The 23,192-nt window shown below is 35.7% G+C and overlaps 1 protein-coding gene across 1 annotated transcript in view; it reads right to left on the bottom strand.

Moving 5' to 3' along the window:
• Positions 1–11,381, bottom strand: part of LOC149544202 (uncharacterized) — a 141,065-nt gene extending 129,684 nt beyond the window's left edge. The window contains exons 1-2 of the mRNA XM_089798713.1: positions 10,749–11,381; positions 7,231–7,383 (exon numbers count right to left, since the gene is read on the bottom strand). Coding sequence (XP_089654839.1) covers positions 7,231–7,383; positions 10,749–11,000 — 405 coding nt within the window. The 5' untranslated portion in view covers positions 11,001–11,381. The remainder of the gene's footprint in view (positions 1–7,230; positions 7,384–10,748) is intronic.
• Between the last annotated feature and the right edge of the window lie 11,811 nt (positions 11,382–23,192).

The following is a 23,192-nucleotide window of genomic DNA, read 5'->3' as shown; positions in this document are numbered from 1 at the left end:
CAGTCTCTGTTAATGATAAAAAGTCAACTTCTGGATATGTGTTCAGTTTGGGATCCAATGCAGTCACATGGACTAGTAAGAAGCAGCAAGCAGTTTCTCTCTCCTCTACAGAAGCCAAATATAGAGGGACTGTTAAGGTAGAATGTGAAGTTGTTTGGCTTCGACGGATGCTTTGAGGATATGCAGATGTCACTAGCAGGACTGACTACTTTGTTTGTCGATAATGAAAGCGTTATCAAGTTAGCACAAAATCCAATCTTCCATGAACGAACCAAGCATGTGGATGTTCATTGTCATTACATACGATAGTTGGTTGAAGACAGGACTATAGATTTGCAGTATGTTCCTACCACAGATCAGACTACAGACATTCTCACCAAGCCTCTTGGTCCTGATAAGTTTGTCAAATTAAGAGGACAGCTTGGTGTTCTAAATAGATTGACCATTAAGGGAGGGTATTACAATAATAGATAATTGTCTATTATTAGTTAATGGTAATCTATTGTAAATATCTAGTTAGCTTTAGTTAGCTTTCACTTTTTTAGTTTTATCTATTAGAATAGAATATTTCTATTCTTTTTGATAGTTTCTTAAGGAAACATCGCTTTATTCTTTTGTATATATAGACCTCTCGGTCTTTGTTAATAACAAGCAAGTATTTACCAATTACTTCCATAATAAAATGGTAGAGGATATGAAGGTTGAGCTAGAGGACCACAGAAAGGAATGGACCATAAAGGGTTGCACCGTCATGACTGATGATTGGACGGATAGGAAGAATAGAACACTCTTCAACTTTCTTGTTTCTTGTGGAGGTGGTTGATCATTCTACTTTGTACATGCATTGTGGATTGTGATTGAATAATTTAAATTTTGATTTGTTGATGATCCATGTCCCCTGATAAAGAATTGTTTCGCTCTATTTAAATTTTGTAGGATTCACCATGTTCATCAAATCTATTTATGCTTCCTCTCATGTCAAAAATGCCACATAATTATGTGAGGTTATTGAGGAAGTCATAGCAAAGGTGGGAGAAGAGAATGTGGTGCACGTGGTGACAGACAATGCAGCAAGTTTGTTGTTGCGGGTAAACTTTTAAGTTTTAAGTTTTAATGTAATGTCCCCTTTTTAGCATTCATAGCATGATGTTGTCGTTAGCCTATTTCCCCATGGTCCCGTAGGCTAACTAGGACATTAAAGGGGCTTAGAGGCCATTTGGCCTAGATAGTTTTAGTTGCAGATCTTTATGAGGGGTTTTGAGGCAACTTTGGGCATACTTACTATTTATAGTAAGTCATCGTGGACATGCTCAGACATCTAGGGGCAGCGGTATGTCGATGGTAATTGTTTAAAATCGACAAGAAGACTTGTTTATCATTGATAAGATTTGTTATGCATTGATAAAGCTATTTTATAAAGTTAAATTTAAATCTTTAACTTTATTAATGCATAGACTATAGTTTGTGGGAAATATTTAAATTAAAAGAGTCCCCTTTATTTTATAACACATTGGAGACATAAATTACATAAAGGGAGTTATGTTTTATCCCACATTGAGAAAACGAAGGACGGAGCTCTTCTGAGAACACTATAAAAGAAATGGAAAGAGCTTCTTTTAAGCGTGGTTGGAAATATCAAAGAAATTGGAGAATTTTCTGGAGGTTATGTCTCAATAGTTTGAAGGACGAAATCCCTTCAAGCTGAAAATCTTGACGCCATTGAAAGATATGGTCTTAAGATTCAACAGGGTAGCAATCCGAAAAAGCAGAAACGAAAAAGTAGTCCGAAAAAGCGGAATCGAAAAAGCAGGCGGAAAAAACGGAATCGAAAAAGCAAGCTGAAAAAGCAGAACTGAAAAAGCAGGCGGAAAAAGCATAATCGAAAAAGCAAGCGGAAAAAGTGGAACCGAAAAAGCAAGCCGAAAAAGTAAAGCAGAAGGGGCAGCATTGAAAGAAAATTATTACAGCCATCTACAACCAGGTTCCCTTGTTAGTATTGTTTTTTTTTTAGTATTATAAGTTTCAGCTGTAAGTGTGCATTATACCAGCATTGTCATTTTGGTAATCCATGTAAATGCCAAAGTCTTGGCCATATTTCATGAGCATTGTATTAGAAATTTGATTGCAATCAAAAAGATAATAGTTGCTGGTGTCATTTAAGCGATTCAATCTCATTATTTATCAGCTAGATAGTTTGCATACCAACTGTTTGCAAAAATGCCAGTTGGCTGTAGATGTTCTTTTCTCATGCTTAGATCATAATATATGCACTGAATATTGTCAAAATTAGGAGCACACTCATGTCAGGTCATTGTGTAGTTCATTGTAATCTTCTATCACTAGATTCTCATTGATGCAAATTGGAAAAAAGTCATTTAAAGCAAGCTGAAATACTATATCAGTCATATGTCTCTTGCATGTGAATTGTTTGACAAAATTCTTTGAGCCTTCAATCAGCATCTTTGAGAGCAGATTTGAGGAGGGTTATTACAGTGGTATCAGAGCTTGCTTGCAAAGTGTTTGAAGAAATGTCAAACAACTGAAGTATAAAGATTTTTGGTGTTTGAAGAAGTTATAACCTGTTGGGGTTATTACATTTAACTTATCAAGTGTCAAACTTTTCTAATTCTAAATTTCTTAACATGCGTAAATTTCTAATTAATTTAAAACTGTTGTAGGTAAACTTTTGATGGAGAGGCAACCCAAAAATATTGTGGTCTCCTTGTGAAGCACATTGTCTTGACCTCATGTTGGAAGACATGGGTGAGCTTGAGTGGATCAAATCATGCGTAGAAAGGGCAAAAAATATATGCAAGTTTATCTACAATTATGCATTTGTTCTCAGCACAATGAGGAAATACACAGGAGATAGGGAGTTAGCTCATCCAAGCATCACGAGGTTTGCCTCGAGTTTCATCACACTGAAGTCCTTGATGAATCAAGAGAAGAATTGAGGTAGATGTTTGTTGGGGTGGCATTAACTACATCTTCCTATGCTACGACCACTGCAAGGTTATGTGGCGAATTGGCACTTTGATGAGGATGGTTTTTCGGCACCTACTCAAGAAATAATCAAGGTAAATTTCTTACAATTTAACTTTAATGATTTAGTTTTACTTTTAGTTTTATCTTTAAGTGACTCAAATGTTATTTTTACATTATATGCAGATCAGTAAGACCCTTGTATCTCTCCTACGAACTACTGATGGGGAGAAGCCCTCTACGGGCTACATATATGAGGGAATGGATAGGGCCAAGGAGGCCATTAGATCCCAATATGCAGGACTGCAGAAGAAGTATGCCCCTAATTGAGAGATTATTGATAGGAGATTGCAGAATCAGCTCCAAAGGCCCATCCATGCAGCAACCTATTACCTGATTCCAGCATATCGTTTTCGTCCTAACTTTAAGAGGGATGAGGAGGTTCTAACCAGACTATATACAATAATGCAAAGGTTGAGTAGCGATGGCAGTGCCTCAACTGCAACCATTGAGTTAGACCAATTCAATACTAAGGAAGGGTCGATTTTCTCTACCAGGATAGCCATAGAAACTCACACATCATTACAGCCAGATAAAATAATATATCCTTAAAGTTAATTGTTATGGCTTATACGTTATGCATTTGGTTTTTGATTTTGTAATGTAGTCTTAAAGTTGTAAATGAGACTAATTGCTTTTCTTTTCCCTTATTTCAGATAGATGGCAGCAAATGTTTGGACCCTCAACCCTAAATCTTCAAAAGATTGTCATTCATATTTTAATCAGCCTAGCAGCGCTTTTGGATGTGAGTACAGTTGATCCATGTTCAAGCATATCCACTCAAAGAAGTGCAAAGATTGAATGATCTTGTCTTTGTTCATTACAACCCCCACCATAGGACCAAACAGATTTTGGCCGCAAACTCCTCTCCGATCATTCTAAGGGAGATTGATCCAATGTCAAAGTGGCTCACTGAGGCTCCAGATGCAATAGTCTTCACTGAGGAAGTCCATGAGTGGGTTAACCAAGTAGATATAGAGGCTGAGGTTGTGGCCATGGCAGAGGAGGAGGCTAGAGCACATTCAAGCACTGGCAGACATGCACACACAGACACAGGCCCTACTGATGTTGTTCATGAGTCCATCTCACATGGGGGGCTATGGTTCATCGATCCGCTAAAACCTACCTTAGACACCTTTGTAGAAGGCAAATAGAATACTCAGAGATTAAGGCTGAGGCTGCGATCGAGCTTGAGGATGATGATGAGGATAATGATGAGGTTTGAGCTAGAGCCTTGTTTTTTTCATTTTGTTTACAGAGAAGCATATGTTTCATGGTTCATCTTACATACATTTATGATTTGATCATGATGTCATTCATTTTATGGATCTTCATCTTACATACGTTTATGATTTGACAACATTTATAATTCTATATATCTATGTCATGACTCATTATGATCCTATAATTTCTATTTACTTAAGCTACAATTTACATTTTATGTATGTGATGAATTTATCATTTATGTTTCTTGTTTATGGATGCTAGCTTCTATTTGATGATATTATAGTATGTTTAAGTTATATTCAGTAAAGGGTGCTTGAAATAAGTTTTAAATCATTAAAATCTCTAAATTTCAAGCGCTTTTTCACTTTGTTAATTCGTAGCCGATTCATAGGCAATTCATGGTTGACTCATGATTTGAGTCGGCCTTGCTGATTCCAAGTTTTGGTTCTTTGGCTTATGTGTGTGTGTGTGTATTTATGTATCTATGTATATATTATTAAATGTATAGATGCATGATAGTTAATCATAGATTATGATAATCATATACTCCGATCAAAATACAAAATGGATAGAGATCAAATGCTCAAAGTCAATATAATATTTATCCATATGCTTTCATTAGTACAGTAATCCAAATGATACTACACTTTTCTAAAACTCCCTCTTAGCTAGGGAGGAGAACTTCTACCCATAATGTAGGCACAATAAATCAATTTACTATGAGAGATAAAGATATCAACTAATTATGATATTAAAACTCTATGGCATGTCCACGAATGTCAAGTCACATGATATTCACCAAGACTCCCAAAGATATATCCACAAATATGGTATATGCACTAGCGTCATGTCACGTGATACCTATCATAAGGATGTTTGATCATGGCATATCCACTTATATTAAGTCACATAATATCCACGACTCTCTCGGTAATATCATTATGGATTATCGAATGTTATCAAGTCTTATGATATCTACCATAATGTCTTAAGAGATATTAACTATCATTATATATCCATGGCTATCAAGTCTCACGATATCCATCATGATAGTGAGATTAATTATTGTGAATTTGTCACCTTACATATCAACCAAATACAAGTGTTCATCATTGAAAAGTCAACCTTTCAAGGATGTTCACAAGTGCCCATGAAGTCATGAAGTCACATGCGTATACATAAAACATCTTTAGAAATATTAGTACAATGAATCTAAATAATTTAGACTCAATCTCACATTAAGTTACATTTTCAACCATGCCAAGTTTATTCCAAAAGTGTTCAACCTTTTGTCTAGGAGAGAGGCTTGGTGAAAATGTATGTTGTTTGTTCACTTGTACTAACATATTTCAACTAAACACATTACTTTCTACCATGTCTCTAACATAGTGATAAGGAATCTCTATATGCTTTGATCTGTCATAGAACACTAGATTTATTGAAAGCTTTATACAACTCCAGTTGTCACGGTGAATGATATGAGGATTCAAGGATTGACCAAACAATCCTACAAGAACTTTCCTTAGCTATATTGTTTCTCTAGCTCCCGTGGAGGCTGCAATGTACTCATCTTCTGTGGAACTTTGCCTAACTGAAGATTGTTTTCTACTAATCTAAGAGATCACGGTTGATCCTAAGCTGAATCAACACCCTAATGTGCTCTTCGTAACAACCACACTTCCAGCCCAATCTAAATCAGTGTATCCATGTAGATCTAGGTCTACATTATTGTATTTAAGACCATATCTAATAATGCCATGTAGGTATCTCAAATGTGTTTTTCTGCAACCAGATATATCTGCTTTGGTTCACACATAAATTGACTAAGTGCATTTACTGCATAACAAATGTTTGGTCAGCGTTAACTAAATACATCAAGGACCCAATTATCTTCCTATATAGAGCGTAATTTGCAATTTTCGAGTCTGTTGTTGCTTCATTTAACTTGTACAAATTTATTTCCATGGGTGTAGCCATGGGTTTACACTCCATCATTCCAAACCTTTCAGAATGTCAATAATGTACTTTTCTTAATTTAGAGTAATACCATCAGCTCGCTGCCATACTTCTAAACCAAAACAATGAGTGGTTGAGATAAAGAGGTAAAAGACTTCATGGAAAGTCAAAATATTTCACTCGCCTTGGAAATTGCACTTTCAAGTTGTTTACAATTTATTTTAATTTTTATTTTTAAATTAGAAAAATGGCTTTTCATGTGTGCAATTAGAAGTGATTTTTATTTAATTAAGAGGAAAGGGGGCTTATAGTTTAGTAGACCAGAATTGGGTGATTACATCTTTGACTTTAGTATATTCTCTATTCCTCTAATTTTCTATCTATGAGATCAGAAGTGATTAATTTGAAAACTGAGCTGGATGAAATGATTGTGCCTCTTGTAATATTCTAATCTCACATCCAAAAATAGATAAACTAAGGAAATTAAATTAAGTTTCTGCTTTAGATCATTCTTGCTCACCACTGTTTGAGAAAACCAAATACCTTTTTCCTAGAATTTTGTGCTAGTCAAAGAATAATTTACAGTTTATATTCAACATTTGGATGCTAATCTATAACACAACACCCTTTCTAACTAATTAGCCCCAATCAGCATAGAAAAAGCTAAGACCACCTTCAAGCAAATATGCATCTAGCACTTTAGACTTGCCAAAGAATATTATTACAAATTTGTATCCATAATTTGGTTGCCCCCTGTAACACATATCCCCCTTCTAAAACCCCGTAACACATATTCCCCTTCTAAATAATTAACCTGGACAAGGTAAATAGAAAGATCCATGGACACCATCATGGAAGTTATTATTGAAATACTACTATTAAATGCAATGACAAGTCAGAATAGACCCTGGATAAATTCAGGCAAAATAGAAACAAAATTGAAAAATTATAATTCCACTGTAACAATGTCAAGGGACTATACACTGTAAAGGGAAAAAGGTATACCTCGACAAAAAAACGATACCGAATAAGACCATATTCACTGAAAATTGATCGTAGCTCCTTAACTTTATTGGCATATCGCCCATCTAAAGGTGATATTGCAGTCAAATCAGAGAGCTCAAGCTCTTCAAGCACTGTATTCACGTGAATAGTTTCCTGAGTATCAACAAAAACAGATCAATATTCAAAACTCAATGGTCATACCATCTTTCTACCCATTGAATTCAACCAAAAATGAAGGAAAATTATGAGAAATAGAAAGATCCAAACAGCAGTGATAATCGCTACAATCATCCTGGAAGACCGTTATCACCCATGCACAATGCTGGTGAAAAGTACAGGAAACAACATCCAATGGCCATAATAAATTTTTAGCTACAAAGGACATTTTTGTGTCTTTTCTAGAGACATTTTTTTTGCCTATCTGTAATGAAATGTATTGGTGGCCCTTCCAAATCAGCTTCATGGACTCAATATAAAAAGCTAAAAAATTTAAATCTTATTGATATGTAAGTCTGCCATAATGTACTAAACACTTCATATACAAACTGCATAAAAGAGTTGGCAAAATTAAATATTTAAAAAGAGCAAGTGGAATATACAGGATTCATTAAGATTTGTATCACATCTTGAGAATTGAAGGAAACTATATGTGAAAATTGCAGTCAATGGATAAATTGGCATTACCTTAACATCAGATGTAATGGCTTGTAGTAAAGTTGTTTCAATTCTTTGAAAAAAGGCAAAATTTGTAGGGTTCAATACACTTACATGGACTTTAAGCATCCCCAATTCCTAGGTTCAGAGGAGACACCTCTATATATGAAGTAGCTGAGATAAAAAGCAGATTTGATCTATGAAAGACTGAATATTCAGAATAAAACTAAAGGCAAAGAACTTCAACTACATTCTGCCCATTGGAACTCAATCCCGTTTGGACAAATTCTGCTTAAGTCCTTTACCCATTGTTACCCACCACTAATGACCAAACTGAAAAATTCCAAGTAGGTCCACTCAAGTTGTAAAAATCCAACAAAATCCCAAGTATTAGGTGTTTTTTGTTCAATGCCCATGTGTATTGGGCTATCGGAGCTTCCATTCCCTGGGTACCATTTCCTTGTCACTCCCCACTCCCAAAACCCCAATCCTTTGTGCTGTTCTTTGTGCTAAGTTCTTTCTGCATCATAGTCCCAGGTACCATTTCCTTGGCATTCCCAATCCCCAAGCTCCAATTTCCCCATCCTTGCCTTAGTTTTCTTTCAACGCCATAGTTTCAAGCCTTCCTTCCTCAAGTACCATCTTTGTGTTCCCCTGATCTCTGGAATCTCAACTTCTTCCACTTCCCCTGATCCTGTTTACTTGCCTTCATCCTGTATTTCTTGCAATGATGTCATTATCAGCTCTAGAAGAGGTCATAGTAGTGAGAATTTTTTTGTTTGATGACAACCTTTGGGATCAAAACTTGCATTCAAGTATCACCTTAGTTACCAGATTCGTGTCCTAGAGAGCCTGGATTTGTCCAGATCCTTCCAGATTTATTTATTTTTGTTTTTTTTTCAATTTTTTTATTTTAAAAAAATTGTTTATTTTATTATTTTCCTATAATCATAACGGCTTTGATCCATAGATTCATACCAGAATCACAAATTCGTACTATAAAATGATTTAGTTTTAGAATCCTGTATATTTCTCTAATTTTTTAGTATACACGCACATGCACACACGAATCCTCCACGAATCATAATTGGGGGAAAAGAAAATCACAAATCCATGGATCTGATTCACGTGCCCAAATCAGATTCGTTTCACGAATCGGTAACTAAGAGTATCACTGTAATTTGTTTTTTGCATGTTTATTTTCCAACTGTAACAGAAAACCTTATTCAAGGTCATCTCCAAGAATACTCTCTCGAGTTTAGCTGACGCCAGAGTGCCGAAAAGTTTACCGGCTCTCATTAGTTGGACTCTAACCCTCCATGATCTATAGATGAACCTTGGTTTTACCTTCTTGGTGACACCCCCAGCCTTGATGTGAACACTGTGTTCCAGTCATTGCAGCAGTAGTTCTGGTATTGAACACTACCTTTGCCAAGTTGCCAACAATAAAGTTGTTGGACTGCGCAGACCTTATTATCCAATGGTTGGTATCAGCTGCTCTAAGAAGGAGGCTTAAAATCCTTTTCCTATGTCAATAGATAAATGTTGTCACAGCAATATTGGCAGTACTGTTTTTAACTTAAATCCGGCTATATTTAGGTACGCATGGTTATGGGGCATGAGCAAGGCTCCTTTTGATGATGAGCTTATCATTTTAAAGGTCTATTAAGGAATGGGAGTGAGACTACATAGCTGTTTTATCAGTTTTACTTCATGACCCGTGATATGTCAATATTGCACTACAGAGTCCTGTATGGATCTACCGTATTTGAGGTAAGGACCAGAAGTGCACTCTGGCATTATAATATCAGTGCTCTTATTGGTGATGAGAATTGAAGGGTGCCATATGTTTTTGTGGCACTCTTGTTAGTTTCTAATTTCAAGAAGAAAAAAATTTTAAATATGTTTTGCTTCACTATGGGTATTTCTGTTGTATCCCCTGCTTTTACCAACTTTGCAATGTATTACACTGCTGAAATCTAATGCAATGCCGTGCATTTCAGGCTTTTCCAATCTGGGTGATTGTGGGGGTATTGGGAAGCTGTTGTTTGTCCAGTTCATGGTCAGAATACCTTTTTGTCAAGTTGACGATACAAGGAAGCACACAGAGTATGCTGGTTTTTGCTAAATGTAGCTGGATTCAGTCCGAGAATTCATTTTCTGGGCTTGAAAGATTTACTGTGGCCATGACCCTCGTGTCAAACTTCAGCATTCAGGAACTCTCTATTTCTCATTCATTCTTTTCAAAATGTACTCAGTTCTATAACAGATAAATCTTAAGGATAACTTTGGCCTTCTTCGTCCAATGACAAAGATTAGCATTTGGCTTGTTTCCGGTGATCGGGTTGGATGCTATATGGTTACTATGCCCTTAGAAACAAATCATTTGTAGATATTTGAATTCTATCAATTTAAAGTTAAGTACCTTTCTGCAATTTGATTTGGCCATTTCGACTTATGATTACCATGCTCTTTATATTGCCGAGCTCCTGCAACGCCATTTTTTCTAAATTTGCCAAAAAAAGGGTTTTGTTTTAATCGATTTTAAACAACTTTATGTTTATTTTTACGCAAGAAAACTGATTTTTGGGCAAAGTAAATCTAGATATCTTGGCATGTTAGGAACCTTTTCGACAAAGCGGTACAAAAATTAGGTTTAAGTACTAATGTATTTAGTAAATGAAATCAAATTTTATATCGCCCAAAAAAACTCCAGCAAAAAAGCAGTATTGAATGGATATGATAATAACTATAATAAATGCATTCTCGTATTCGTAAAAACCAGTAATAAGAACCAGCAATAGTACAGAAAAGAGTAAATCAAAGACTGGATTGGCGTAAAAAAGAGAGGTAAGGAACAGTACCTTAAGAGAATTTGCCGCGCTTTCAGTGTTTTCCAAATCTGCTACTGCTGCCTTTGGCATTGATAAGCTTGTATGAGAAACCATTAAATTCCTTCCTTGGAAACCCGTTCTGATGTTTTTTAAACAAAGGGAAACTGGGTATGGATTTAAAAAGCATGAGATTTTGTTACTGTTTCCAGAATGAAGTCCTTCAACCAACGGGTAAGCTGGTTTACAATGACAGGAATGTAACGTAAAAGCACATTGAGCCATATAGAAAATGTACGGTACCAGTATGGTTATACAGATTATAGAAAATTAGAAGCGATGGATGTATTACTGGTTGCAATCGTTACCGATAAGTGACATTGCTCAAAAAGCGAAAACCCACAAATGCTCGGCTCAAAACATCAAAAAGCTCCCACAAGATTTTGCTCGGGCATTTTATCGTACTGATCAATGCATGAATTCAAAACATGAATACACGACCTGTTAGCCAAAATGCTACTTTAGGCCAAAACCTGATATTCCTTCCTCCAAAATTTGGGACACACATGAAAAGAGGCAACAACAAGTGTTCCCCACAATTTCACCTTTAAAACAGTTCTTTTTAAATACCACTTTCATATAAGAACAAGTGTCACTTAATGACGGCAAAAAATGACATGCAGCATAGCTAGAATGATATATACTATACCACCATGACATGGTGCAATAAGACAGGTCATACGTCACATGATGGGATGTGGACGGAGGAAATCGGAAGCCTTAACGGTGTATGGTAGATGGTCATCTATAATTGCACTGTAGACTGCACGGTTAAGAAGATTCCGACTAATGGGAAATGCGTTGGAAAGAAAATTTTAAAAAATCGGTTCAAATAACCACTTCTTGTTAGCAAGCAATGAATTTCGTACTTTCAAACGAAACGTTGAAGGAACCACGCAGTGGCTCATTGGACACAAAATAGGGACAATCCAAGTGTGTAGTTTTTACGATTTTGTTGCAAATGATCAGGAATGCAATGTCGAAAGAGATTAATTATTTTTCATCATGTTATATGTTGTGTTGCCCAGTTTGTTTCAAGCTCCCTTTGTTTCAGGGGGGATTTGGAGAGACAGCGGCAATAGGTATTGGTGGATAGCAAAAGCTTGCAGGCCAACAGGGGATACAGGATAGCCAGGTAAAGTATATGCATTTAATAATGATTTTAAGTTTGCCATAATTTTTTAAGCTGTGAATCAAGAGGATGATAAAAAAAGGTTGTCAAGCTATATTTCTAAGGTTTTTAACTCTAAAGCTTCTTAAAACCAAGTTTTCAGTTCCACATAAGCTTTGATCCAACATTTCTCTGTGAACGAATGTTTGTGAAAACAGTATCTTTTTTGCTACCGTGTTTGCGTGTTGCCCATGTACCATGTCATTGCTTTGTTTCAGAACAGACGAGTCTGTTTTTACTCTATTTTTGTAACTGTTTTAGTTTTCATTAGATTCAATATTTCTCTGTCAAAGAATGTTTCATAAAACATTTATTATTTTATGATATCGTGTTCTCCTATTGTTCATGTACCATGCCATGTTTTCGAAAGAATAGATAGCTCCCCTTTCGAAAGAAGGGTTTTTAGTTGTGGAGCTTTATTTCTAGGGTTTCAAATATTCTTAAAACCAAGGTATCTTTTTTTAATAGGGTGTGAAGCTCCAATAAAATTCTCTGTGAATGAATATTTCATCAGCAACACATCATTTTTTGTGGGTTTTTACCCATGTACCATGACAGTTTTTGCATTAGGATAGATGGATCTTTGCATATTACAATGTCTATTTATCTATGGCCATGTCATTGTCTAGTAGGAATCGTCAGAAATTTACTATTTTTGAGATGCAAATGATGTAGCTATGTGGCTGATAATAATCAATAGTTCCATCCACATTGAAGTAGAAGCTCTTTTGTTGCAGAGCTAGATGCCTTATGGGGAATCCTCTTGATGGTACTAGGTCAAAGTAATCAACATTGACCTCTCCAGTGTGTTGTGCAATGATGGTTTCATGTTGGTTTGAAAGTGGCTTGTCCTTTTCCCGTGAAGATTTTACGTCCACATCTTCTGTGTGACTCTCCTGAACCACCTCCTTCAGAGCTACTAGCATGACATGGCTCTCCATATGTTGCTACTACAACTCTTGATCTTTTGATGAGGGAGCATATTTATTATTGTCTATGGATAAGAAAAACTTTTTCAAGTGATCTCGAAAATTATCTTCATCGAATCCTTCTTGCTCTCTTATAGTAGTAGGGATAGGTTGATAGACAACCTTGTGAATATCACCACGATCTTCCTCGAGCATAGAGCTATCCTTGGGGCCCTCTTTCTTATGCTCAATATCATGGAGGACTTTATATTCTTCCAGTTCTTGGTCTATCTCATGCTTCCTCTCAATCTCATCAAGCTACCTCTCATGTACCACCAATTACTCACTTTGTTCATGAAGCCTCATTTCCATTTGCGTACCACTTTCATATAGCTTCAGGTCGATTTGGCTCTTGGAATCCCAACATCATATCTTCAAGCCTTTTATATGGGGTTGTTAAGACTCGTGGAGCAGGGGAAGGAGGATGGTGAGGATTTTGAGCATATTGGCTATAACCATCTTGAAGTTGTGATTGGTATTGATAGTTTGAGGGCTTAGGAATAGCATTTTCATTATATAGGGGGGAAAGATTATATCTATGAAATTGGTCCATGATTAGAAATTCATAAAAGCTGCAATTCACATAAAATGTTAAAAATCACAAAAGGTCAAAAATGGTATTTACATACTAGCTCTTGGTCTTCTTGAAGCCAGCAAATATTTGAACTTAGAGTTGCCATGGAGTTTGATGAAATGCCTTGGAAGGCTGATGTCAATGAGAAAATACCCAAATTCGCATTGAACAAATATTTAAATGGCTATCGGTGGACTTATGTAGATGAATTTATGTCCCACCATTTGTGTCAAAAACTCTCGAGACAAAAGTTATCACCCATTCATGATGCATTATCCCACGAAGACCTTACATAACATGGAAACAACCTCCAAGTGTGGGACATGTGCTTTGAGGTTGAATCTCCAGAGAAGGTCAGCTTCCTTAAAATCGTGACCACAAAACTTGCAAGAAGGGCAGTTACTCTATCAAGTCAACTAGTGACTTTGTTTAATTTTATTTTGTTGTAAATGCATGTACATGGTAGGGTATGCTTTTGCAGATTTCCTAAAATGTCCCTTTTCTGATTTTACATGATATTTCAAGCTTCAAATCAGATCTTTAAAATCAAACAACTAATATCCCAAAGATCCACCAAATTTCTCAAGAAACCCCAAATCGGGTATGCCAGAAATTGTGCCAAAAGCTTCACAGCTTCACCTATTATTAATAAATCTGAAAGTGGAAATTTTTACAGAAATTTCAGCAGCATAACAGCCTAAAAAATGACATTTCCATATCCGTATAGCCTTTACACAACAGTTCTCAAATGTAGGACAAAAACTATGCTCATCGGGCTCTCGAAATTAACACAAAAATGTCCGAAAACACCACAAAAACACTAATAATCTATCTCAGAAGTTTAATCACGTCCCAATACATATATTCAACTCTATTTTAACACCTTAAAGTCTGAAATACAGCAGCAACCCAAACTGATATGAAATATTCAACTGAAAACACCAAACTCATACAAAAAACACACCCAAAAACCCACAAATCTGCACTGTTCAGCACAAAGGCAAACTCTGTATGAGCATGCACATGGAATGGCTTCAAACTCCCATCCTTAGCCTTCCTGGAAACCTGCAAACTCACATTCTTGGGTCTCCCTGGAAACCTGTAAACTCCCGTTCTTGGGTCTCCTTCTCCACAGGTTTGGCAGCCTCTGAAGAATAACAAAGAAATCAGCAAAATCAAGTTCTGGAATCTCCCCAAAATGCCTCCAAACCTCTTAAAAGAGGGCATAACTGTAACTCACGTCCAAGAGAGGTTAATGAAACATATTTTAATAATAATTTTCATTTATTTGTCCAACGGTTTCCAAAGATTAAACCCCTTTTTCCGAAACTTCACTTTCTTGGGCCTGCCTGCCTTAGCAAAGATTATTATTTTTTAATTATTTGAAAAGGGGACATGACATTTCCAAGAAGTGCATGTACACAACCTTTCCCTCTGGATCTTTTGCCTTTTTGCTCAGGTTGCAGATTTTGGGAAGTTAAAGTGGGCCAACACGTCACAGGTTGCAAAAATGTCACAATAATTGAGTTTTTGCTATTTCATTGGACACACTTTTCTGACCTTACTAAATAGTAAAACGGGCTCAATATTGAAGGTTTTTCTATTTTGCAAGGGATGAAAAGTGTACCCTCTAAAATAGCGAAATTAAAGTAATGGACATGTTAGCTTGCTCTCACTTCACAAAATCTGCAAGCTCAACAAAAAGGAAAAATCTCCTAATAGTTGCGAGAGGGAACTAATGTGCATGTGCACTTCTTGGAAAACTTAAAAATCCAACCTACCATGTAAAAGTATCTACACTAAAAGAAGTCGTAGAAAGCCATTAACTGGTTTGTTAGGCTAGTTGACCTTGCTTGCAAGTTTTTCGTTCATTTCATGTGTGTAAGAAGAAAAACGGACCAGAAAGTTTTGGTTCATTTCATGCCGCACTATTGTTGAAAAGGAAACTTTCTAGTACTAAGACACCTTGATTTTGAGAAAGATACACATGTTCCTCCTTGGTAAACTCACCCTAATACTTTAGACCAAGCAATGATGAGGAGCAAGTTGTTGTTTTTCTATAGAGCTAGATGCCTTATGTGGCATCCTGTTGATCCACATCTTCTCTATGATGCTCGTGAACCACTTCCTTTAGAGCTATTGGAATGGCATCGCTCTCCACATGTTATTGCTACAACTCATCATCTTTTGATGATGGAAAAAATTTCTTGGTGTGTGTGGATAAGCACAACTTTTGCAACTCATCCCAAAAATTATCATCATCGTGTCCTTCTTTCTCTTTTGCAGTAATATGCATAGGTTAAAGGGTGACCTCATGCATATCGACATGTTCTTCCTCAAGGATAGAGCTATCCTTGGGGTCCTCTTTCTTATTCACCATATAATGGAGGACTTCAGGCTACAACAAATGATTTTCTTCCTCATCTTCTTGTAACAAGTCCTCTGATTTGTGTACAAGCTCAAAAGTTGTTATCTCTTCCTCAAAAGAATGATATTGATGTTGATAGCTTTATTGATAAGTGTGATCTTGAAGTGTCATTTATTTCATTATGGCCATTAGTAGTAGGATAGGGTCCATTATTTTCTTGAATCTCTACACAACCTTTTACTAATGTGCAATACATTGCTCTTAGTGGCTAGGTTCACCTTGTATTGAAAGAGGGAAAACCTAGCACTTCAATAGGCTATCACATCCCTATGGAAAGATTTCACTGACATGTCTTGCATACTTCATCACACGTGCTGAAATATTGTCATTATTGTTGTCACTATTGTCACTATCTATGAAATTGGTCCATGATTAGAACTTCACAAAAGTTGCAATTCACATAAAATGTTAAAAATCACAAAAGGTTAGGAATGTATTTACATAGTAGCTCTAGGCCTTCTTGAAGCTAGTAGATATTTGAACTTAGAGTTGCCATGGAGTTTGATGAAATGCCTCGGAAGGCTAATGTCAGTGAGAGAAGACCCAAATTCTCAATGAACAAATATATATATGGCTATCGATGAACTCATATAGATGAATTTATGTCCCACCATGTGTATCAAAAAATCTTGACACAAAAGCTATCACCCATTGACAAGGTGTTATCCCACAGAGACCTTATGTAACATGGAAGCAACCTCCAAGTGTGGGACATGTGCTTTGAGGTTGAATCTCCAGAGAAGGTCAGCTTCATTAAAATTGTGACCACAAAACTTGCAGGAAGGGCATCTACTTTGACAAGCCAGTTAGTCGCTTTGTTTAATTTCATTTTGTTGTAAATGCATGTACATAGTAGGGTATGTTTTTTGAGATTTCCAAGATGTGCATGTACACAACCTTTCCCTTCGACTCTTTTGCCTTTTTGCTCAGGTTGCAGATTTTGGGAAGTTAAAGTGGGCCAACACATCATAGGTCGCAAAAATATCACGGTAACCAAGTTTTTGCTAGTTCACAAGACACACTTTTTTGACCTTGCTAAATAGTGAAACAAGCTTAACATTAAAGGTTTTGCTATTTCGCAAGGGATGAAAAGTGTACCCTTAGAAATAGAAAAACTCTCCAGCACTGGAAAACCTTGATTTTGAGCAAGACACACTTGTTCCTCCTTGGTAAAATCCCCCTAATACTTTAAATCAAGCAATGATCAAGGGCAAGTTGTTGTTTTGTTGTAGAGCTAGATGCCTTATGGGGCATCCTCTTAATGGTATAAGGTCTAAGGAATCAACCATGACCTCAGTAGCGTTTTGTGCAATGATGGTATCCTATTGGTTTGAAAGTGTCTCCTCTTTTCTTATGAAGATATGATATCCACATCTTCTTTGTGATGCTCATGAACCACTTCCTTTGGAGCTGTTGGTATGGCCTCACTCTCCACTTGTTGTTGTTGCAACTCATCATCTTTTGATGATGTAACAAATTTCTTGGTGCCTGTGGATAACCACAACTTTTGCAGCTCATCCCAAAAATTATCATCATCATATCCTTCTTGCTCTTTTGTAGTAATATGCATAGGTTGAAGGGTGACCTCATGCATATCGACATGTTCTTCCTCAAGGATAGAGCTATCCTCGAGGTCCTCTTTGTTGGCGTAAATAAGTATTCATTATTTACACTGTACTTAAGTTTACTTAGGTCAATGTATTATTTTATTATTATTATGTTGACACTTAGGAGTTTGTATACTCTTATGAGTTGTCATGTTGACAACACTAGAGTAAGCAACTCTAATTCAGCATACGGTGTCTACAACATTGGAGTTTGTGTAATTAACTGAATTGTCATGTAGACAACACAGTTATTCGCACTCTTAATTTAGCACATGGTGTCTACAACATAATTTTACGTGCTATACCTTTGTAGGCTTATCCTCTCATCATCACACTTACTCCTGACTCCTATGCTTAATGGAGGATAATCCACTTTTGGTGGACATGTTCTTGGTTATAAGATTTATCAGTGTGCTAACTCTTAGACATTCTAGAAGCATTCCAGAGGCCTTTATATTCAGGCACTCCTAGTGTGTATGTACATGACATTACATTAATAGAATATCATATTATTATTCTGATCATACTCTGTTGGTCTATTATGTGCTTGTGCTTGAGTTCCTTGATCTTGGGTGATTTTTCCCTAAGACAAATTCTTACATGGTATTAGAGCTGAGGGAGCTTCTCTTCACATAGCCATTGGAGACCATTTTTGCTTCACCTCTCGGAGGACCTCAATTCAGATCTGGAGTATCACACTCATTGGGAGCATCAAGAGCCAAGGCAGACCTCGTCATTGCATCTAGAGCGTCGATTCAGTGAATTTTGATTATAATTTTGCCTACCCTAGGCCATAGTCAAATTTGAGGCAATTTTTTTTTGGAAACAGGAACTCGAAGGCCCGATTTGCAAAATTGGTATGATCTCTTTAGATCTATGCAATTAATTTTTCAAATTTGAATTTTTTTTGTATCTACATTTTTGCTTTTCGAATTTGCATTTTATTTCTAAAATTGTGAAAAAATTGGCCTTTTGGGCCAATAGGAGAGATTTTTTGTAGGACAAGATTGGAGCTTGCTGGTGCAAATCAGATATTGGCATCATATTCAAAAGGTCAAAAAACCTCAAAATTGACTTTTGTTTCATCAAAATCTGACATTTGAGGTGAAATCTAGAGTTAATTGATTTTTGGAGGTGCGACGGCGACGATTCAAGAAAATAATTGTAGAGGTGATTTTCAAATAGCGAAATCTCCCTCATACGGACTCCTTTTTCGGAGCAATTTTTTTGTTTTGGGGTAGAATTTCGTGATCTACACATTGGTGCAAGATGTTTGATATCTTTGTTCCTAAATTTTTTTTGCAAATTGCAAATCTCGATTTTTGCAACCTCAAAGGCTTAGTTCAGGCTCATCTGGACACATTTTCAAGTTCCCTTTTTTTGTTAAGTGAATAATTTTTCATGTACTTTCTAGATCTACAATCAGATTATAGGTTTGTGTGGATAGAAATATCACTTTCAAAAATAGGTCCTTGTTTGCATTATATTGCTTTGATAAAACTTCAAAAAATTTGTATATCTAAGCTACATTGATAAGTACCAGATTTGAACTCCAAAAGGAGGTTGTAAACAACAAATTCAAAAGCCCACTTTTTTCCATTTTGACAAGTGGCCTATTGTAAACGCACTACATATAAAGTGCCAAAAGCATCACTTTTGGGGGGGTTCTTTGATTGAGTGAATGTTGGGGGGGTGGGGGGGGCGTTGTCTTGTGTTCTTCTGTCTCTCTTTCTCTCTTGTGCTCTTTTAATTTTTTGCATCATGGGTTCACCTAAAACTCCACTTCTAACTTCACACAATTATAATACATGGAAAGATATTGTATGGAGTAGACTAATGGAAAAAAGGTTTAAATCTATATGTTGATGGTACAATTGTAAAACCCACTGATGTTGCTGCACAAGTTGATTGGCAAGTCAAAGACAATCAGGCTTTAGGAATCATTAGGAGTTGTGTTCATAGAGATCTCTTCTTCCACATTTCTAGCTTCAAGGAAGGCAAGTCTGCTTGGAACAAACTTGCAAGGTTATATGCTAAGGTGGATGAGGAAAAGGGATTCCAAATTGAGGATGACCTACTTCTCTTGGATCCTAAGAATTTTGACACAATTCAACACTATATCAACAAAGCAAATGAATTGAGAGCACTACTTAAAGATTATGGTAATCTGATGCAGATGAAATTTGAACATCTAAAAATCTGCATGTTTAATGTCATTGACCATGGTAAAATAGTACAATAGTACGAAATTTGAATATTCTTCACTCTATTCAACAAAACCGGTCTCAATCCAACTTTCTTTCTAAAGCAAATGTCAGCATTCTCAATCTATGAAATCCACAAATAAGCATTTGTTGGCTGCTCATGCATATTGGTTGTACATACCCAAATCTTTCTACATTATGAAATTTCGAATTGACTCTATTAAATCTTAATTAAAATTAGATTTATTTACTTTTGTTTTAAGTAGAATCTACACAAAAGAACTGAGAGCATTCAACTTAAATCCCTCTTCAAAAGATATATAAATCTGCACTTTCCAAGCTGAAACTATACCACACAAATTAAAACTAAATTCCATCAACTTCTATTCTTCAAGAATGAATTGATTTAATACTAAAAACCTTTGAGAATTTGGATTAATTCAGCATATAACTGGTTCTTTTACCAAACCACCATAATCATAAAATATGAAAGGATGGGAACCTCACTTTTGTTAAATCTATGAATCAGTTCATATACGAAAAATTTGTTTTAAAACCCATACTATTAAGTATAGTTTTCAGCCCATATTAAAATTTGATTTCTTTTCCCATGAGCTTTGAACAAAATTTGAATTTCTTTTATATTATGTAATAGCATCAAAACATACTGAATACAAATGCACTCCCTTCCAAAATCTTTTAAAACTAGAATCGGGTTGCTTCCTTTCTCTATGTCATTCTTTTGCATAGCAATTGCTCTCATTACTACCATATCTAACAGTCTCTTTTCAACATTGGGCTTCCCAAATGTATCAGCATTACAAAGTGACTATCAATTTAAACAAGAAACATGCAATTGAAAGAACCAACATTATACAATGTCTCAACAAATGAGAAAGTGTAGTTTTAAATTAAACAGGAGCATAACCAATTCTTGAAATTGGTTTTCTTGAATAGAAGACAATGGCTACCAATAAGATTAAAAAATTTATTTAAGTTCACTTCCTCTTTGACTATGACCAACAGTAGTCAGAGAGATTTAAAATTTACATTACGTTTCGCCCTCGACCATCATTCCATTCAATTACATTCAACCTTTTAATAAGGTTTTTGACGGTTATATGGAGTTGGTTATTCAACTTCCATATTACATTTGGAAAAATTAAAACTTTTCCATCCGCCCACCTTTCCATTTATGTAATTTCATTACATTACTGACTTTAGCAAGACATGGGATTTAGTCTCATTTTCCCAACTTTGGACTTACATAACATCAACATAAAAAAATAATGAATTTAATTTAACCATTGGTGCTTCTACACCATACTCCCGGAATGTAAAAATTTCCATGTCGCATGGAAATGTTGGTTGGGTCACACTTTGGCTGCTCACTTTGATGTTGCAACTGACTTGGCTACTATCCACCTTGCTTAAAACTGCTTCACACCATCACCTTATTGCCATCTTACCTGACAACAGACTCGGTCTGGTGATGCACTTCCCACTCTTGCTCAGTGGTTGCTTTCGACATCCTACTCTAGATGTATCTCTGATGGAGACAATACTAAGACCTCTACTCATGAGATCTTCCCACAATAACATCTTTGTTCTGTTGTAGCTTCGATGGATTGCTCTAGCAACTAGTTACTAATTCTACCCACCACACTAGACCTTTTGCTAGCTTTAATACCAATCTGATGTGGGCGAAATTTGAACATCTAAAAATCTGCATGTTTAATGTCATTAACCATGGTAAAATAGTGCAATAGTAAGCAATTTGAAGATTCTTCAATCTATTCAACAAAATCGGTCTCAATCTAGCTTTCTTTCTAAAGAAAATGTCAGCATTCTCAATCTATGAAATCCACAAATAAGCATTTGTTGGTTGTTCATGCATATTGGTTGTACATACCCAAATCTTTCTACAGTATGAAATTTGGAATTGACTCTATTAAATCTCAATTAAAATCAGATTTATTTATTTTTGTTTTAAGTAGAATCTACACAAAAGAATTGAGAGCATTCAACTTAAAATCCCTCTTCAAAAGATATATAAATTTGCACTTTCCAAGCTGAAACTATACCACACAAATTAAAACTAAATTCCATCAACTTCTATTCTTCAAGAATGAATTGATTTAATACTAAAAACCTTTGAGAATTTGGATTAATTCAGCATATAACTGATTCTTTTACCAAACCACCATAATCATAAAATATGAAAGGATGGGAACCTCACTTTTGTTAAATCTATGAATCAATTCATATACCAAAAATTTGTTTCCAAACCCATACTATTAAGTATAGTTTTCAATCCATATTAAAATTTGATTTCTTCTCCCATGAGCTTTGAACAAAATTTGAATTTCTTTTATATTATGCAACAGCATCAAAACATACTCAATACCAATTTACTCCCTTCCAAAATCTTTTAAAACTAGAATCGGGTTGCTTCCTTTCTCTATGTCATTCTTTTGCATATCAGTTGCTCTTATTACTACCATATCTAATAGTCTCTTTTCAACAAATAAAATCAATCATCCACACCATTATCGGGCTTCCCAAATGTATCAGCTTTACAAAGTGACTATCAGTTTAAACAAGAAACATGCAATTGAAAGAACCGACATTACACAATGTCTCAACAAATGAGAAAGTGTAGTTTTAAATTAAACAGGAGCATAACCAATTCTTGAAATTGGTTTTCTCGAATAGAAGATAATGGCTACCAATAACATAAAAAAAAATTAAATTAAATTCACTTCCTCTTTGACTATGACCGACAGTAGTCAGAGGGATTTAAAATTAACATTCCTTTTCACCCTCAACCATCATTCCATTCAATTACATTCAGCCTTTTAATAAGGTTTTTGATGGTTATATGGAGTTGGTTATTCAACTTCCATATTACATTTGGAAAAATTAAAACTTTTCCATCCGCTCACCTTTCCATTTATGTAATTTCATTACATTACTGACTTTAGCAAGACATGGGATTTAGTCTCATTTTCCCAACTTTGGACTTACATAAAATTAGCATAAAAAAATAATGAATTTAATTTAACCATTGGTGCTTCTACACCATAAGCCCATGAAGGATGATCGATTGATTCATCACATCTTGTAGAGGCTACCATCAGAGTATGCATCTTTTGTTTCGAGTTATAACACTCATATATTGACCATGGGAAGTGCCTTCACTAAGCCTACATTTGATGCATTTGCAAAAATGTTGATGTTGGAACAATCCAAGTTGATAGATATGGGAATTCTCAAGTCATCCAAGACCAAGGCATTGGTGGATAGCAATGAGAACCAATCAAATCAAGGCAAAAAAAGTTGTACCAATAACAAGAAGAAGCAGTGGAAGCAAAAATCACAATCAAAGACACAATAATCTTCCTCCTCATAGCAAGGCAATTCTTCTTCCAACAAGAAAGGAAACAATGACAAGAAGGATAAATT

Source organism: Cupressus sempervirens, chromosome 8 (assembly GCF_028749045.1).
Source record: "Cupressus sempervirens isolate cs-2001-9-10 chromosome 8, ASM2874904v1, whole genome shotgun sequence".
Lineage (NCBI taxonomy): Eukaryota > Viridiplantae > Streptophyta > Pinopsida > Cupressales > Cupressaceae > Cupressus > Cupressus sempervirens.
The sequence above is the reverse complement of the archived record's forward strand: the minus strand, read 5'-3'. Positions and strand labels throughout refer to the sequence as shown.